This window comes from Mesoplodon mirus (genome assembly GCF_964341445.2).
Source record: "Mesoplodon mirus genome assembly, chromosome: 9".
In the NCBI taxonomy this organism is placed as follows: Eukaryota; Metazoa; Chordata; class Mammalia; order Artiodactyla; family Ziphiidae; genus Mesoplodon; species Mesoplodon mirus.
In genome coordinates this window covers 24,874,525-24,892,555 of record NC_138985.1, presented here as the reverse complement: position 1 = coordinate 24,892,555, position 18,031 = coordinate 24,874,525, and the positions used below count along the sequence as shown (strand labels likewise).

The 18,031-nt window shown below is 42.2% G+C and overlaps 1 protein-coding gene and 1 pseudogene across 2 annotated transcripts in view; one reads left to right on the top strand and one right to left on the bottom strand.

The window, feature by feature from the left end:
• The window catches only part of POU6F2 (POU class 6 homeobox 2), a gene marked incomplete at its 5' end in the record, with an annotated part of 465,857 nt that overhangs the window by 106,189 nt on the left and 341,637 nt on the right, over nt 1–18,031 (bottom strand). Inside the window, one exon of the mRNA XM_082631907.1 lies at nt 13,229–13,533. Within this exon, the coding sequence (XP_082488033.1) occupies nt 13,229–13,533 (305 nt within the window). The remainder of the gene's footprint in view (nt 1–13,228; nt 13,534–18,031) is intronic.
• On the top strand, nt 970–1,631 carry LOC309810448 (ADP-ribosylation factor-like protein 6-interacting protein 1; annotated as a pseudogene). Its single transcript has one exon. The product of its transcript is annotated as an ADP-ribosylation factor-like protein 6-interacting protein 1 (transcript).

Sequence of the window (18,031 nt, the reverse complement as noted above, 5' to 3'; positions counted from 1 at the left end):
AAATAGAAAACAGAAAAAGAGCCAGGATAAGAGCTTTATAACTATGACAATGCCCCACAGACAAGGGGTTTTGACAGCCTGGTACCCTAGAGGACTCAGTCCTGGCTACAGATTTTAGACTGACTTGACCTGTTGTTTGGAATCCAACCCCTCTTAAAACACAAGGGTGGAGATCGAGGTTGTCAGGGTATTGGGGGCTCTCCTGACTCCTGGAAATTCCTCAGTCATGAGACAGGAAGGGTGGAGATGAGAGGAGGGGAGGGTGTGCCCTCTCTCTGGACTATTGATTCCATGGGTTTGCCAGGGGCTATATGGTCCAGTGGTACCCTGCTCTCACTTCTCCAGGTCCTGGCATGGGGAGGCATGATTACAGGTGCAGTCGTGTGTGAACAGGAAAAATGATGGACAGTGAAGAAGAGGAGAGGGGAGGAAGGACCATCTGAAGGAGAAGGTCTCCAAGACCTGAGCCGCCATGAGGGGCACCCCAGCCAGACCCTCCTTTGTTTTTTTGACTCAATGATTTTGCTTGTTGCCAACTGTAAGGACCATCCTTGGTTTCGGCTTTCCCTGCTCTTACTTTGGTTTTGAGTCTTTCCTTCTCTTCTTTCCCCAATCTTTCTATACTTTCTTTTCTCCACTGTCCAATCCATTGGATCAGATATGTGGATTTTTCCATGATGTTCTAGGTAAGGAAAGGCAAGGTTATTTTAGTTGTGCGGATTGTACAATAGAGAAGGAAGCCTTAGAGCAGTGGTTGCTGAAGGAATTTCCCATGGGATATTAATCAGTGTTATATGAAAAAGAAAAAGGTTCAGTGGTTACATAAGTTCGGGGGTTTCTTGGTTAAATGATGTTAACTAGACATCTTTACTACAGGATGTCTTTTAGCTTTTAGTATTCTAATATTCATCAAGATATACCCAGGAGGCTAGGGTTGTTGTGAGTGGCTCTGAGGAAAGCCAGTTCTGGGGGCGTCTTGGGCTCGCTGAGGGGGCACCTCGTGAACGGTGGCAAAAGGAGATAATCGCAGCACCAACCTGCTGGCTGCAGAGACTGCAAGTCTGGAAGAGCAGCTTCAAGGATGGGGAGGAGTGATGCTAATGGCAGATAAAGTCCTCCGATGGGAAAGAGCCTGGTTTCCACCTGCCATCATGGGTGTGGTTTCTTTGGTGTTTCTGACTATCTACTATCTAGATCCATCCGTTCTGTCAGGAGTTTCCTGTTTTGTTATGTTTCTGTGCTTGGCTGACTACCTTGTTCCCATTCTGGCGCCTAGAATTTTTGGCTCCAATAAATGGACCACTGAGCAACAGCAGTGATTCCATGAAATTTGCAGCAATCTAGTAAAAACTGGACACAGAGCTGTGGGCTGGTGGAAACGCCTCTTTACACGAAAGGAAGAAAAGCCTACAATGCACTTCATGACCATGATCATTTCCCTTGCTGAGGTTGCTTGGGTAGGACAGCAGGTCCACAACATCTATCTCTTCTACCTGATAGTGACTTTCTTACTCTTGCTTCCTGGACTAAACCAACATGGAATCATTTCGAAGTACATTGGAACGGCCGAAAGAGAGATAAAAAAGCTTCTCAAACAAAAAGAAAAGAAAAATGAATAATGCATCTGCTTTATTCAGTATGATTAATGGTGTCCTTGGGGACAGTGTCTGTTATGCTGTCTGGATACTAAAACATTACAGATGGGGCTCTTTGCTGTCCCTTATTCTGCGCTTAGTTAGTAGAAATTCCGACTTGCCAAGTAAGGCTTTATGCCCAGTGTCTTCATGGCTGTATTCTCATCAGCTGGCCTTATACGGACAACTCATTCATCATTACCACGTGTCTTGGTTTTTCTCACCCAGGGTTAACTGAACTCTTACTTTTAAAATAATATAGTGGTGGACTTCATCCTTTAGTACAGTTAACAGTGGCTTGGGATAACTGTTCAAGTTGATCTTAGCTTTAGCTGGATACAAGATAGTGGTCTGTGACTACAGGAAGCTGGTTCTACTGTCTGCTTCCACACTCTGCTTAAACAACTGTCTGGCTTCGTGAATATAGAAACCAAGTTTACCACTTCTGATGAAGAGACCAATTAAGATTCACTCCTCCTTCTGTTTCGATACCGTGGGAGAAGAATCCTCATGGAATAAAATGAACCTAATTCCATGGCCTAGTATGTGTTGGCTTCTCCCTTGTGCAGAATTTAGCAATTTGTTGGAAACATGGATCCTTCCTCCCAAATGGGGAATCTGACAGGCTTAGAACTCTTGTTCCCTTGCACTTAAACTTGAAGTTAGTACATCCTTAAAGGCTTTTTAGTAGCAGGCTTACACAAGATGGTATTTAGGATTTTTAGCATACTTTTAATTTCAGATTTTCAGCTAACTGAAACTAAAGGACATACATAATAGGTTAAGAGTCATGTCTATGACCTCCACTCCAAGACCAGCCAATAAAGAACAAAACTCATCCTGTGTTTAGTCAAGATTCATTTCAGTAGAAAATCCTACTGGTTTTTCAAGACCAGAATAAGCCTTTAAAGGTAAGCCTCAAGATTCTCATTTTATGGTAACACTGGCTGCTTTTGGTCCCAGTAGATGGAGTAGTTGAAATCTGTAGGAATGAACCTCTGAGGGCTGGAAATGTGACATATTTGGGAACAGTTCTTAAACTGATTAACTAGCTGTCATATAGTTTTGTGAATTTATTGCACGGATGCTGTAAAACCTGGACCTCGTGGTGTATCTGTTCCTAAATAAGTGTTGTTTTTTCCCTTTCAACATTGCTGTAAACAGTGGCACTCATGTAGCATATGTTAGACTTTTCTTTTTTAAGGTTTTGTATACAAACTACCGTAATTTACATGTGTTGCCTCATTGTAAATAAGCTTGTCTTCCTATCTGGATTTTTGTGTGTGTGTTCTACCAATTAACTACTTTTGCAGTTTTAATCCTGTATTATTTCTTCTACTTTGTTTTGTGTAAAAGGGGAAAAATAAAAAAGCTGGAATTTCAAAAACTATGGAATCCATTTTCAATAAAATCTCTTTGGACTATAATTTTGTAGAAGACATTTTGAGAAATGTTGCCCTAGAAAATGCTGGAAGCCAAATAAGGAAAAAAAAATATTTCACCAACAACCCAAATGAACATTGCAGAGAGGGTCAAATATAAACGGAGGTGCTCTGAGGTCTGACAACGACGCTGAGGAAGCTGTTTCAACGTTCTAACACTCTTATTTCCTTGAATCTGAATGAAGATGATTTTTGCCTCTTCTGGTTGTTGGGAGGAGGAAATGAGAGGCTGAAGTCCTTAGAGAGTATAAGATACCGTTGAAAAATGCTAATGATTATTAGAACTGTGAACCCATGAGGCCAATGAAATAATGTATATAAAAATGCACTTTGTAAATTTCAAAACACACTGCAAATATTAGCCAAATAGCATCAGGAGTATCTCTTGAGCCCTACATATGTGTTGTGGGTAACGGTGTTTTACATACATAGTTCTTTCTTCCCGCATAATGCAAACCACCTTATCTGTGTTATTTCATAAATAGACTGTAAAGCTGGAACGGACTTAAAGATTACCTACTATAAACTTTCCATGTAATAAGTGACACACCGAGTCCCAGAGATTAGGTGACTTGCCCAAGGTCACACAGCTAGTGAGGGGCAGAGTCAGCCACACCAAGATTCTTCCTGTTTACTCACACACTGAAAAGCACAACTTTGGGAATTTAGAAGGAAATAGGAGATTTTGGTTCTTATTTATATTGATGAAGAAAGTGAGGTTCTGTGGGTTGAAGTGAGAATCCTTTAATCTCCACACGCCTCCTAGGCCTTTGTGCAGCCCTGACCTGTATGGCATGAGCTCTACCCTCCCTCTGCTAAGTCCCCCTCATCGGAGAACCTCCAAACCTCTCTGATGCGACAAAACTCACGTGTCATTATTAGCCGCATTCTAGCTTGTAAGTGGTTTCATGTGGTATACCATGCATAATTTTGTGGTGTACATGTGCATTATAAATCCCATGACTATTTGCTTTTTGTTCAACTTCAAGTGGGTCCCTTTGTCTCATAGTCCTCCTTAGATTATATCTATAGTCAAGGAAGGCAAAGAGGCAGGCAGGATATTGATGTTTTTTGTGGGCCAGCTATTAGGAACTGAATTAGATACTCTCATACAAATCATCTCATTTAATCCTCATATCGACCCTCCAACCAATGAGGAAACTGAGGCTCGGAAGGATGGGTTGAGCTCACCTAACTGCCCAGCAGAACCAGCATCTGAGCCCAGGTCTGTTTTGCTTCTAAAGACCATGCTTGGTACTTCTCTGGTGGTACAGTGGTTAAGAGTCCGCCCTGCAACGTGGCAGACCCAGGTTCGATCCTTGGTCGGGGAACTAGGATCCCACATGCTGTGGGGCAGCTGAGCCCACGCACCACAACTACTGAGCACACGAGCCACAGCTAGAGAGGCCACATGCCACAACTACTGAGTCCTCGCACCACAACTAGAGAGAAGCCCGCGCTACAACAAAGAGCACGCGCACTGCAACTAAGACCCGAGGCAGCCAGAAATAAATAAATAAATAAATATTAAAAAAAAAAGAAAGATCATGCTTGCCCTATGGCATTATGCTGTTCTGCAAACCTTGCTTAAGGCCACAGTGCACCCCATAGGTGCTTAATAAATGCAGATAATGGCAAAAGTGCTTTCTTTACAATCTGGAGAATATTCACTTGCAAGCCTATACTTTGGGAGTCAATTTAAAAGCCTGTGGACTTTTAAAAACTTCAACTCACACCAGTCAGAATGGTCAACATCAAAAAATCTACAAACAATAAAAGCTGGAGAGGGTGTGGAGAAAAGAGAACCCTCCTACACTGTTGGTGGGAATGTAAACTGGTATAGCTACTATGGAAAACAGTATAGAAGTTCCTTAAAAAACTAAAATTAGAGCTCCTGTATGATCCAGCAATCCCAGTATATATCCAGAGAAAAACATGGATCGAAAGGATATACGCACCCCAACATTCAGAGCAGCACTGTTTACAATAGCCAAGACACTGAAGCAACATAAATATCCATCGACAGATGAATGGGTAAGGAAGATGTGGTACATATATACAATGGAATATTACTCAGCCATTGAAAAGAATGAAATAATGCCATTTGCAGCAACATGGATGGACCTGGAGATTATCATGAAGTGATAGTAAGGGCAGTAAGTGAAGTCAGACAGAGAAAGACAAATATCATATGATTTCACTTATATGCGGAATCTAAAAACATGATACAAATGAACTTATTTACAGAACAGAAACAGACTCACAGACTTAGAGAATGAACTTATGGTTACCGGGGGGAGGCGGGGAGGAGGGATAGACTGAGAGTTTGGGACTCACATGCACGCACTGCTATATTTAAAAGAGATAACCAACAAGGACCTACTGTATGGCACAGGGAACTCTGCTCAATATTCTATAAAAGCCATTTTGGGCAGCTCACACTGCCACCTGTATCTATGCACATGCAGGCAAAACTGTTTCAGAAGCATTCTGAACTAGACTTTAGGATTAGCTTATCAGCTACATCCAACAGACAGTGATGGGACCCAAGCTGGGTGTGTGGCTCCACGCTCACCACTGAACTTGCTGCAGACAAGCCAGGGATCTGCCCCACTGTCGCGATCAGAGTGGTGCTGTTTACTTGAGAAGGTGTAACTTGCCGTGTTCAAATGCTGCAGGAATCTTTCCACGGCCCCTTTTGAGTCTGGCATCCTTTCCATCCACTGCTACTTGATGTGAGCTTCCAAAGTCAGTGGTGTGAACATACCATCTTCTTTGCTAAACCCCTTTCTACATGATTTGACTAATCTATGGACCAGTAGCCAGGAATGGTACATCTAGACGATGACAAAGAAGTACCACAGTATATAAGTATATACTTGGTAAACTAATTTTTCCCCCTGCTACTCTCAAAGCAATATAAACTTTGTTGTTCCTCCTGGATCTCAAATGCTTCTAATAAATTCTTTGAAATGTCAGTAATGTTGAACTGAGGGTTTTTTTTTAAAGGAGATTTTCTTTCTTTCATAAAAGGAAAAGTTGTCCCTTGCCAAGAATGTAGCTAAATATGTTTTGTTTATTTTATTCAGGGCTGAATACGGTTGGATAAAGGGACTCCCGTTTCTCACCCGACCTCTTGCTGAATGAGGGAATCATGAATGAAGCCCTCCATGTACTGGATAGTCAAATAAACAGAAATAAAGTCATACTGTTTCATATCTGTAGTATAATTAACATTTGCTTAACAAATGTATAGCCTATGAAGCATTTTCATTAGTATGTTATATTTAATCTTCATGAGAACTCTCTGGGCTTGGATGCATTTTCTCATCCATTAATAATGACATTTCCTTTGGCTAAGAGGAAGACTTACTCACTCCGTGTGGACAATTCCAATTTTTAAAAGGTCCTCATGGCCTGGGTTGCTCTGGGAGAATGTTGTCTACATAGTAATCCTTCTGACATTTTCACCAAACTTACTTAATCTCATAAACCATAAATTAGTTCAGTGAAAAATATCAGCCAAAGAAGTTTTTTGATTGTCATAACATCTCATTTCAATAAAAAGTGATTGGTTTATTAGACCTGTACAATACACAGGAGGATGGGTTTCTACAGCACCTCCCTGTACCAATCCATTATCCAACATGCACTTGTTTTTCTACTGTGCAAAATTTGGTACGATTTTCAACTTCAGCTAGAAAGTGGCATCCAACACCTGGCTGAAATTTCCAGTGGACAGAATGCCGTTGACCTTGGAGAGTATTTGCTAAGTATATCATTTACACAGCTGGTAGCCAAGCTGAGACAAGTGAGGAACTCATCTCAGGCACAAAATTTAAGGGTGTTGGGCTTTCCTGGTGGTGCAGTGGTTAAGAATCCGCCTGCCAATGCAGGGGGCATGGGTTTGAACCCTGGTCCGGAGAGATCCCACATGCCGCAGAGCAACTAAGCCCATGCGCCACAACTACTGAGCCTGTGTGCCGCAACTATTGAAGCCTGCACGCCTAGAGCCCGTGCTCCATAACAAGAGAAGCCACCGCAATGAGAAGTCCGCTTGCCGCAGCTAGAGAAAGCCCACGAGCAGCAACAAAGACCTAACACAGCCAAAAATAAGTAAGTAAATAAATAAATAAATGTGCAATTAAAAAAAAAAATTAAGGGCGTGCCCCCCACACATTGATCACGATGAAGAACATCTAATGCGATATTTTAAAAGTCAAAATGAATGCAAAAATTTCATGACCAACAAAATCAGTGTTACTGATTTTTCCTTTTGCCTCAGACTCCAATATGGCTCAATACTGTTACTGATCCTATATTTTAAAATGTGATATTTAGTTCATCATGGATTTTGGCATTCATTTTGATTTTTTAAAGACTGAATTAAAATATGATTTCTCTTGATGACTGCAGTTTTGCGTGCGCTTTGAATCCTGCGTCTGAGAATGAATGCCTCACTTGTCTTATCTTAGTCTTGGTCCAGGCGAGGAGAATTTTACACTTGATTCAGCCCTGTGTAGACTGAGTTCTACTAGAATTTATAATGACCACAGAGGGGTTATATAAATATGCCTGCAAAAGGTACCAGAATATGCCATCCCAAAATATGCCACTTGGACATGAGGATTATTTTGCACTGACGGGAACTGAGAATCAGTAGATACAAGAAAAGCTCTCTGCCAACCTCCTGTTTTGCCTAAAAGCAGGACATAAATTTGTAAAGGTGGCTCCCCTCCCCTCTCTACCAGGAAGGACAGGAGTTAATTACTGGAGACAAGTCTAGACCCTTATCAGCCCAGAGATGGCACCAGAAGAATCTGTATAACAAATCTTGCTTATCTACCATTAGTTTCCCCATATATTTGCCTTCCCACAGTTTGCCACACTTAGAAGCTCACAGTCCTTTTCCTTGGTCTTGTCACTTCTCTAAAAATGTACTGTTCTTTTGTTAAGATGCTATAGAAGCCCGAGTTTTAACCACCCTTTTGAGTTGCTCATCACTAAGTGCTCCCGTGTGTATGCATGATGCATGTGTCATAAACTTTTGTTTGTTTTTCTCTTCTTAATCTGCCCCTTGTTAGTCTACTTTACAGGCCCCTAGCTTGAGAACCTAGGAAGAATAGAGGAAAAGAAGAGTTTTTTCTCCCCTGTACCTGCATAGGTCACTCAAGTGAGTTTTAGAGGTTTGTAACATAAAACTCCAAATAAAAGGGAAAGAGTTCCAGAAAGTATTTAATTTTACCTTCTCTATTTATAGATGAAAAAGAAACTTAGACCCACCAAGCTTTGACTCATATTGTGTCAAATTAAGACTAACTGCTGGGGAGAGAGGGGGTTGGCCCCAGGCACTGGGCCTTTTCTATAGGAAGGAGACACGCTTGGAGACCATTTGCTTTAAAAGGATGGAAATCATGTAGGTCTAACTCCTTCTTGAGGGCTTGGGCTCTTTGTTTTAAAAAGTGATAATATACCACCCTCTCCATCACTCTGGAAAGTAGTACTGAAAGTTTGCTGGGGGAGGGGGAAACATCCCACATGAGAAGATCAGGAGGCTGAGCTTGCTGCATTGCAGAGGTGGAATCTGAATGCAGTTTTACTCCTGGATGCCTGAGTGGTACCAAGACCTTTACATTAGCAAATGCACATGGTCGAGAACAATTTTACGCTCTCTCTCGAGCAACTTCACCCCTGAGGCGGTGACCGTGCTCCTCATTCCTCATATAAGCACAGGTAGCTTTCTCCCCGCTAACTGCTTCCACTTATCTCTCTCTCCCTCTGTTTTTTTTTTTTTATTAAAATGTGCAATACAACAAGAAAAGGAAAAGATGATCCTGCTTCCTGCCATGCAAGACGGTATGCAGAAGGCCAAGGTTAAATGCAGCATTTGGTTTCTTAAGCTTCTCTAATGTATAGGTATGAAGATGCAATCAGGGACCAGCGTTTACAGTGGTGACTCTCTGAGGATGAAAACTTGACTTTAATTTGGACTCTCTGGCTAAGATAAAATCTGCTTCTGCTATCATTACCCCACTTATGTTTGTTCTTACTTTCTTTCTACTCTGCCACCCAGCTGAGTGGGAAGAAATTAACCTGACCTTGAAGAATACTCAGAGAATCTTCAGGACCACTGGGTTTTCAGTATCCAATAAAATTCTAGAGGCCTACCAACGTTTAGATCATAGACTCAAGGACCTGAAAAGGATCTTAAAAATCATATTCAGCACACATTTAACAGACGAGGAAAATGAAGTCCAAAGAACTTGTTCCATTTGTGAGTTAGTTGGAAGCAGGGTCAGAATGAGAACAAGCTCCCTCTTCCCATGGCACCATGACTAGGTTCCAACTATGTCCAGCTCATTCCCAGATCACTCGTGAAGGAAAATACCAGGCCTTCCACACAATGTTTGGAATTTCCTTAGTACAAGTTAAAAACTCCCAAGGAAAAGTCTCAAGAAAAGTCATCTCAGAGGTCATAGGAAGGAGGTATTTCACCATTCTTAGGCTTATGGGGTCTTCATCCAGATCAATATCATATATTGAAATTAAACCTGTGTATTGTTTTTTCTACCCAGGAATGATTAGACCATATCTTTCCCCTCAAGAAGTTGCTTCCACAGGGAAATCAGCTCGGTGCTTTGTGACCACCTAGAGGGGTGGGATAGGGAGGGTGGGACGGAGGGAGACGCAAGAGGGAAGAGATATAGGAACATATGTATATGTATAACTGATTCACTTTGTTATAAAGCAGAAACTAACACACCACTGTAAAGCAACTGTACTCCAATAAAGATGTTAAAAAAAAAAAAGAAGTTGCTTCCACTTATGTTTCTGATCTGCTTCTACCCAACACACTCCATATTTCTGGTTTTAGATTCTGATGCAGCCTGTGGCAGGTGGGTTGTGCAAAAATAAGGAGTATGGATTGATATCCATCCTGGAACCTAATGGTTAAATTCAACTCACAGATGAATTTTGTTTGTCCCACACACTGTTTTCAAATTTTCATTTTGGGTTTTATACTCTAGTCTGCTTTACTTATTTATATGGGCTGCCTGGCCCCTGAAGACGTTTGCACTTATAATCCCTGTTTAGAACTTCTCATCCCTCCTGAGAATGAAGTTGTGGGTGAGTGGACCTTGATTCTCTGTGAAGAGTTTTAAGACAGGCTTCCAGGGGCCAGCTTCTGGTATCCGTGCTGGACCACCAGCCCTCCCATAACCTTGAGCAATCAAAATTAGTTCTCTGAAGTGATAATACTTTAGACTCATATCCGTCTTGAAACAACAACCTGGTTTTGGAAATGCAATCCATTTCATGGACTTCAGTAAAAGAGTGAAAACAGATTATATTGCAGTATTAGACAAAAACCTGACCAGAAGTATTTGGGGAATTTTAGTCTAGAGTGTTACTACCTGCCAGCACTATTAATTTTTTTTTCATCTTGAGGAATAACCTCACCAAATATACCTATACAAGCTACTTTCATTTATTATTTTTTCTGACGATATGACAGCATCTGTACAGTTTTAGAAATGATTATTATCCTTCAAAGTTTTGTGGGGTTTTTTTTAAACAAAAAACCTTCTGAATTATGGGCTTTCTCTGACAATCTAGGTTGCATGTTCTAAACTAACGTGTCTCAGACTGATTTTGCATAACGTAAAAAGACAAAGCCCACATGAAAATAAAGAACTGTAAAATAGAATTTAAGCTGTCATATATGAATTTAGTTCATCATTAGTCTCTTAAAAACCTTCAAACACAAACACTTCATTCTAGTTCATAAAGATCGCTACCTTTGAGAGTTAAATATCTTTCAGTTCCTTTTAAATAGTTTTCCTTTTCAAAAGTTCAAACATTCCATGTTCCACAAATTCAAAAACCCTTCAGCTAGTGTAGAGAAAAACTGATATTTCAAAACCATGGCTTTCTCAGTTTCCTTTACACATGCCTATCGTGAAAGAAAAAAAAATCCTTTTATGCCTACTAATGTAGACTTATTCAAAATTAGTTCTCTATCTACTCAGTAATATTTTTTAAAGTTTCACCACATCACCCATTCAGTGGTCATTCATTAGACCCACAGAAGAAGTTAGAGTATTATCTCATCAATATATTTAGTAAGTTTGTAAGTTAAAACTCCAACAGTGAAAAATTACAATATTCTCTCAGGGTTATAAAGAAATAAATGTGATTCTGAGCCTTCTTTTGTTGCAAAAACAAAAAACAAAACAGCTCCCGGATTTCCATGGGAAACTATTAGGAAAACTTTGGGAAATTCTCCTCATAGAATTTGTTTTTCATGAGGCTGAGCGGTCATCTCATCTAATGTCCTGTCAATAGCTATTCAAATGGGTAGTCTACACTTGCCTTTTACTGGCTGATAGAGATTTGTAAGATGTTGACTGTGTTCTGAGAAGGCTGACGTCCACAGAACTCAAAGCTTTCACTCCACTCTACAGAATACTGGACTAAGTAGGCCAACTAGGGGCAGGACTAAGTAATCTCATCCCTCAGAGAAGGATGTTTTCTTTGGTAATTTCACGTATTTTGATGGCTTGTGTAGAGGAAATGTTTAATCACATGGTGTTGAGATAGATCTAATTTAACTGCTCTTAAAAAAGCATTAAACCCATTCTTGGGAATAATCAGAGTTGAATTCCAAATGCTGAAAACATTAGGATTGCTCTCATCATGCATCTGGTAAATTTGATTAGACCTACTCTCCCCATAGATGTCAAGTGTACAAGCAAGAGTTTTTTAGCTTGTGTTCATTTCAGTCTTATGTCAAAGGTATTGTGTTGTCTCATACTTGTAAGATTTTAAAAAATACACCTTCAAACCCAACTCGAGAAAATGCTCAAACTGCAAGTAGCCATGACCCAAGTACCAAGGAAAACAATTACTCATCTCACCCGAATGTTCCCATTTCCAAGAAAATTTGGGCCACTACCGAGAAGCCAAACACACAGAAACAAAGTTACGGGACAACAAATTAAATCGTTTCTAGAACACTAAGTCTCTAATCCACTGGCCTTTCTGTCTGCGTGCCAATTTATCTTGACTCTGCATACTTGGCTGTTTCGGACCAAAGGATAACATCACTCTGGTCCTCGGGAGGGGCAGGGCTGCAGTGACTGCAGTGTGAGCGCCCACCATCAAGGAGGGAGGTGAGCTGGCCTTTGAAATGAGTGCGTAGGCTTTCCACTCTGTGGGAATGTGGCACTGCACTACAAATGTACTAAATCATCTGAAACCTTCCTGGAAGAAAACATCATTATGTTTCTAAAGTCCAAAACTGAGCTATTAATGTCTGGATCTGGTCTGTTGACATCAGAGCCATTATCTTTTAAAGCTAATTTATTTTAAAGGCATTTAAGTTGAAAATGAGCTTCTGAATGTTAAAATTATATATTCCTGAATGCTCCTGTTCATTGCTTCCCGATGACAGTAGATTAAAGATGAGCTTTCATGATTAGCCTGAAATTCTATTTTGGATGCCCTCAGCTTCACAGCGATAAAGTAAATGTATGGAAGCTTTATTATTTTATAAAGATGCATATTTGTGGAGGGTCTCGGCATGAATTTAGAGTACTTGTTAATCCATGGAGTAATGGTTGGAATCTGGGACATAAGACCGGGGTTAAATTTCTTTACCTTCCTAACCCCAGAGAGTCTTTGGAAAAATAGAAACCAAAGAGCACCGAGTACTGAAGGTACGACACTGCTGTATTCATCATATAGAGGAATAACCGCCATGCCTCATGGACAGGAGAGGCAGTTCTCCACGGGCCTACAAAGCTCTGCTAGGAATACGTTTAATTGGATGCTATCTTTGCCGCCTTCAGAAAGTATCATCAAGTGGAGTTATTACAGGCTACAAGCGCACTTACCGTGCTGGCCTCTCACAGGAGGAAACAGATGGCATTTATCCTTCGGAGGGCAACGTCAATGGGTTTCTATTTGTTTCGTTTACATGCATCCCCAGTTGCCCGCTATCTGCTCCCCCTTCCCTCCTTCTACGAGATCAATTTGAATTAGACGCTGCGGAAGTGGATGCTAAGTTTGGCTTGCCCTCTGCCTCCGGGGAGGGCGCCACCCGGCGGCCCGGTCCCCTGGGCCCGGGGCGGGGCGGGGCGGGGCGCGTACCTGCAGAGGATTGGGTGGCGCGAGCGGCGACGGGAGGCCGTGTCCCGGAGACTGGCTGGCTTTCTGAGGGGAGCTGGAGCTCTGCTGAGTTGGAGACGGTTGGTTCCGGTTCTGGGGGTGAGGGTGGGCGGGAGGAGCCGGCGGCGGCTGGGAGGCGGGCGGCGGTGGCGGCTGGGACTGCGGGGGCACCTGCGGGTGCTGGCTGCCCGGCGGGGCGGGCGGCGGCGGCGGAGGCGGCGGCGGCGGCTGCTGGAGCTGCTGCAGTTGCTGGAGCTGCTGCAGTTGGGAGTTGAGGGATGAGGTAGCTGCGAGGAGACAGAGGGAACGTGGAGCTGAAACAAACACGTGGAGCTGAAACGTACACGACCAAACCGCGTGCTGTGCCTTTGACAGCCGGCACCCCGCGAGCCGAGACGGCTCCGCCTTAGAAAAAGTTTACCTTCATGCCCTGAAACTCCGTGGTATTTCAGAGGGTTGCGGGGCACTGCGAGAACAAGAGGCACTTCTCGGGGAAATTTTAAAATTTAGGGAGGACCAGAGTGTAACCCATCAGGCATTACTTCCAAAGGGACGGAGCAAACCAAGCGGGTGTACTAGGAACAGAGGTAATTTTTAAGTACTTTCTCCCTCTCTTCCTTTCCACACTGCATGGGAAATACACGTAGACTTTCAAGATCTGATTTAGATTTTTAAAGTTCAACCCATTTAATTCTTTTGGCAAATGCTCAAATGGAGTTAAGAACAGAAAGCTAAAGTGTTCGTAATCTCCTTTTCATCATCGATACCACTTATGGTGTCATTTCTACTCGCTGCTTCAGACCTCCGCCAATTTGCTTAGACATTGAGTTTCAAGTTTCTACCGTTTTTTAAAAAAAATTTAAAGATAGTACATGTTTCTTAGTTTTGCAGAATCAAAAGCTTGAGTCTGAACTTTTTGCCTGCTCATCAGAGAGACACAGCCCCACACCGGAAGGGTTATAGTCAGCGACTGTGCACTGTGCTGACTGGTCACACTGGCACCTCAAGGACAAGCCAGGAACCGAGAGGATGAAGTCATCTTTCCAGATTTCCTTGTTCTGTGAAAAGTAAGCGTTGGTGGGATAAGTTGTCTTAACACCGAGCTCACTATATTTGTTCTCATGTGCCCATCTAGCCCTGAACAATTTCTGCAGCAGGAAAACAGTTCGGCCAAAGAATGATCTAGAGAAAAGTACAGCTACAAGTTCACTTTTTTCTTTGCCTGCATATCAGCCTAAAAGCTTTCTAATAAGCCTACAAATAAACATAAGGATCAATGTTGAACCCATAGGCCTTGGCTGCAATGCTATCCTGTTCCTCCCCTACTTAGAATTAGTCAAGATTCCCAAAAGTAGTAACTCCTGTTTGCAACATTAAACTAGTCCCCATTAAAAAAAAAAAAAAAGCTCCTTTAAAAAAAGAATCTAATGGTTCTGTAAAGTGACATATCATACACCTGACTTCATACAACAAAGATGTTCTTAAAAAATATATGTATTTTGAACCTTATGTTGAGCACATCTGAAGAAGCTTCTCTGTAAGGAAGTCAACCAGGGACTATTTTTGTAAAATTAAGAATCACTTTCTGCAACGAAAACACCAGCTAGGCACTAGTGCTGTGTCTGGTGGTATGTAGGATTTAACAGGGAGACATAGTCCTGACTTTAAGGAGTTTATAGTATATTTGTGGATATAAGATTAACTCGTAAGAAATAATCAGGTTTGGGGGGCCTGTTACAGTCCTGCTAATTAACTGAGATGCTTGATCCATCTCCGTTAATTGCCTAAATGGTCAACAGTGTGGAAGCTGACCAAAAGGTCCAGGAAAATGAGGAGAGGGGTTTCTCTGTGGGCTAGAGAGGCCAAGGCAGTGTTTCTGAGGACCGAGAGGGCTCAAAAGAGTGAATTCTATACCCAGAAGGAAGGAAGAGAGGATATTCCAGGCTGGAGAGACACCCAGATGACAGTATGGCTTAGGTGATGTATCTGAAGGACAGTGTGGAGAATGGACTGCCTGGAACAGAAACTTTGAGCCGTTCTGATGATTTTAGACCTTAGAGAGGTGGGAGCCTGTCTCTGAAAGTGGTGGGAAGATGGATCACTCTCAATTCACCACTGGTATAAGTCAGATTTTAAATATATAATCAGGTTTGTTTAAAGCAAGGCATAGCTCTATTGATGAAATGAGAGCTTGACCTTTCCCAGGGGCACCAAATACCAATGCTGGGCTCTCAGGTCCATGTAGAGCTTCCATGTTGGACCAGTGGGGATGGCAAGTCCTCGCTGGGTCAGTGAGTTACTCTAGGTCTGTTCAAACACTCAGCCCAGTGTGCGTCCTGCCTTTCATTTAAATCCAGAGTGCTCTGGGACTCTACAGGTAGAGACGGCTTGTGAGAGAGAGGGCTGGAAAATACCCAGTCAATGGGGACTCGGAACTTTCTGCTCAGTTTTGCTGCAAACCTAAAACTGCTTTAAGAAATAAAGTCCAGGGCTTCCCTGGTGGCGCAGTGGTTAAGAGTCCGCCTGCCGATGCAGGGGACACGGGTTCGTGCCCCGGTCTGGGAAGATCCCACATGCCGCGGAGCGGCTGGGCCCGTGAGCCATGGCCGCTGAGCCTGCGCGTCCGGAGCCTGTGCTCCGCAACGGGAGAGGCCACAACAGTGAGAGGCCCGCATACCGCAAAAAAAAAAAAAAAAAAAAAAAAAGGAAGTCCATATTAAAAAAAAAAATACCCAGTTAGCATCCCATTTATCGGAACTTTAAGAGAATGATCTGGTTTTGCCATTTTCCCCTCTCCCTGCTCCTATTGTACAAAATCACATTTTATTGAACAGCTGGGAACCCAGCTCAATTCTGACCCCCCAGGATCTTCTGCAATCTGGAGGGAGGGTCCTGGGGGAGTGGGGCTTGAGCTCTCCTTTTGGTGGAGTTATAGACTTTGGGAACCTGATTGCATCTGGCCTCCTGCCTGATTCAAATCAAGCCTGTCCTGATTTCTTTCAGGTGGGGGGCACATATGTCAGTGCTTATTTTCATGGTTGACTTAAATACCATACTGTTTCATTTTGGTTAGAAAAGCATTTATCTAAATCAGCATTTGAAAACAGGAAAGACTGGGGAATACTGGCAGATAGACATTGGCAGACGGGTAGGTGCAGCAGAGCCTAACCTACTAATGAGACGTGGTCCCAAATATGTCTTCATTTCTTGATGTTGGTGAGTTCACATTGCTTGGCTATGTCTTTCCCATAACCCGCATCTTGTCTGGAAAGGCATTAACCTAAACTAAACCTCTTTGAGTTACATGAACTAATTTGACATTTGCAAGCAAGAAATGATGGACAACAAAATATGTTCAGGTATGTACAGGATGCAAAGAAAAGCATGAGGGGGCTGTACAAGAATGCCACTCTGGTCTAAAAAATGCCAAAGGCACCTACACAATAATATGAAAACAAAAGCAAAAAAATGCTAAAATATGGAGCCTCTAAATCGCTCATTGTACAAAACATACTGAGATACAGATACAAGTTACGAAGGTTCGAGGACATATTTGAACTACAGAGGATGTTTGCAGATAAAATGATGATTGTTGGGGGTAAAGCTTTGACCCTATTTCACAGAAGATTTAAGGCTTTACTTTCTTCCCTGGTATTTATGTCCTTTTATGATTATTTCCTCTATGTCTGGTTACTATACACTCCATGGGCCAATGTTTAATATAAAATTTAACTACATTAACAGTAGGTATGAAAGAACTAAAAGAGAGGCACAGAAGTTTTCATTAGGATGTTTGAAATTTTAAAAACTTACAATTTTGAAAAAGAAAACACAAAACAATTTTCTATCGAACTTGGAATTTCCTAGAGTGGATTGGAACTTCCCAAATAAATAATTTAATATCACAAAGGAGAAGTCAAGAAGCTTGCATGTCTCCATTTGTTCAGTTTCTATATATCAACTAATTTAGGAGACATTTTCTTCTTTGGGATCCTTTTTAAAGGTGTTCTCAGGAAACCAGGCACATAAATAAAGCTCCACCACAGAGGTATCAGAACTATATGGGATGGGCTTTACATACAATTACTTCCAAGGCAGAGAAATGGAAAGTAAACTCATCCTCTCTACCTGCCCATGAAGGGCAAGGCCGTGAATGATGCTGGAGAAATACAAACGTTTCTTGTACTTTGCAAGGTACTGAAACACCCTGGGATTCACAGAAAGCCAAATAGGACTCAAATGCTAAAGGAAGTGTGATTCTTAGCAACACGCTCACTCACCTTCGTTAACACAAAGTACAACATCAGACTATTATCATCAGTGTAGTCAGGGGCTCAGTGTCAGCATTTTCTGGGACTTTCCAGGTTCGGGGATCTGTGGGCATGGTTGGCAAACTGAAGGCTTGGGTTTGAGAGTCCGCTGGGAAGGATTACAAGCTCTGGGCCTGGCTGGGACCTGAGTTGCCTTATAGCAATACACTTACAGAGGGGAGAGGACCCGTGCTAAGGAGGAGGGAAGCGGGCGGGGTTTATCACTGCAAGGGACCAGGAATCCTGCAAAGAGCGTGATGGTAATGGCTTTTCAAGCCCATCCTTAGCCCAGTCCCCTGGCGCACGCCTGGGCCTAGTGAGGGAAAGAGCACCAAGTAAAAACACAAAGGGCAACCTTGAACTTCTTGCTAAGGGCAAGAAGCCAGATGCCGAAGACCACATACTGGATAGTTGCGTTTATATGGAATGTACAGAATAGGCGAATCCACAGAGACAGAAAACCAGATAAGTGGTT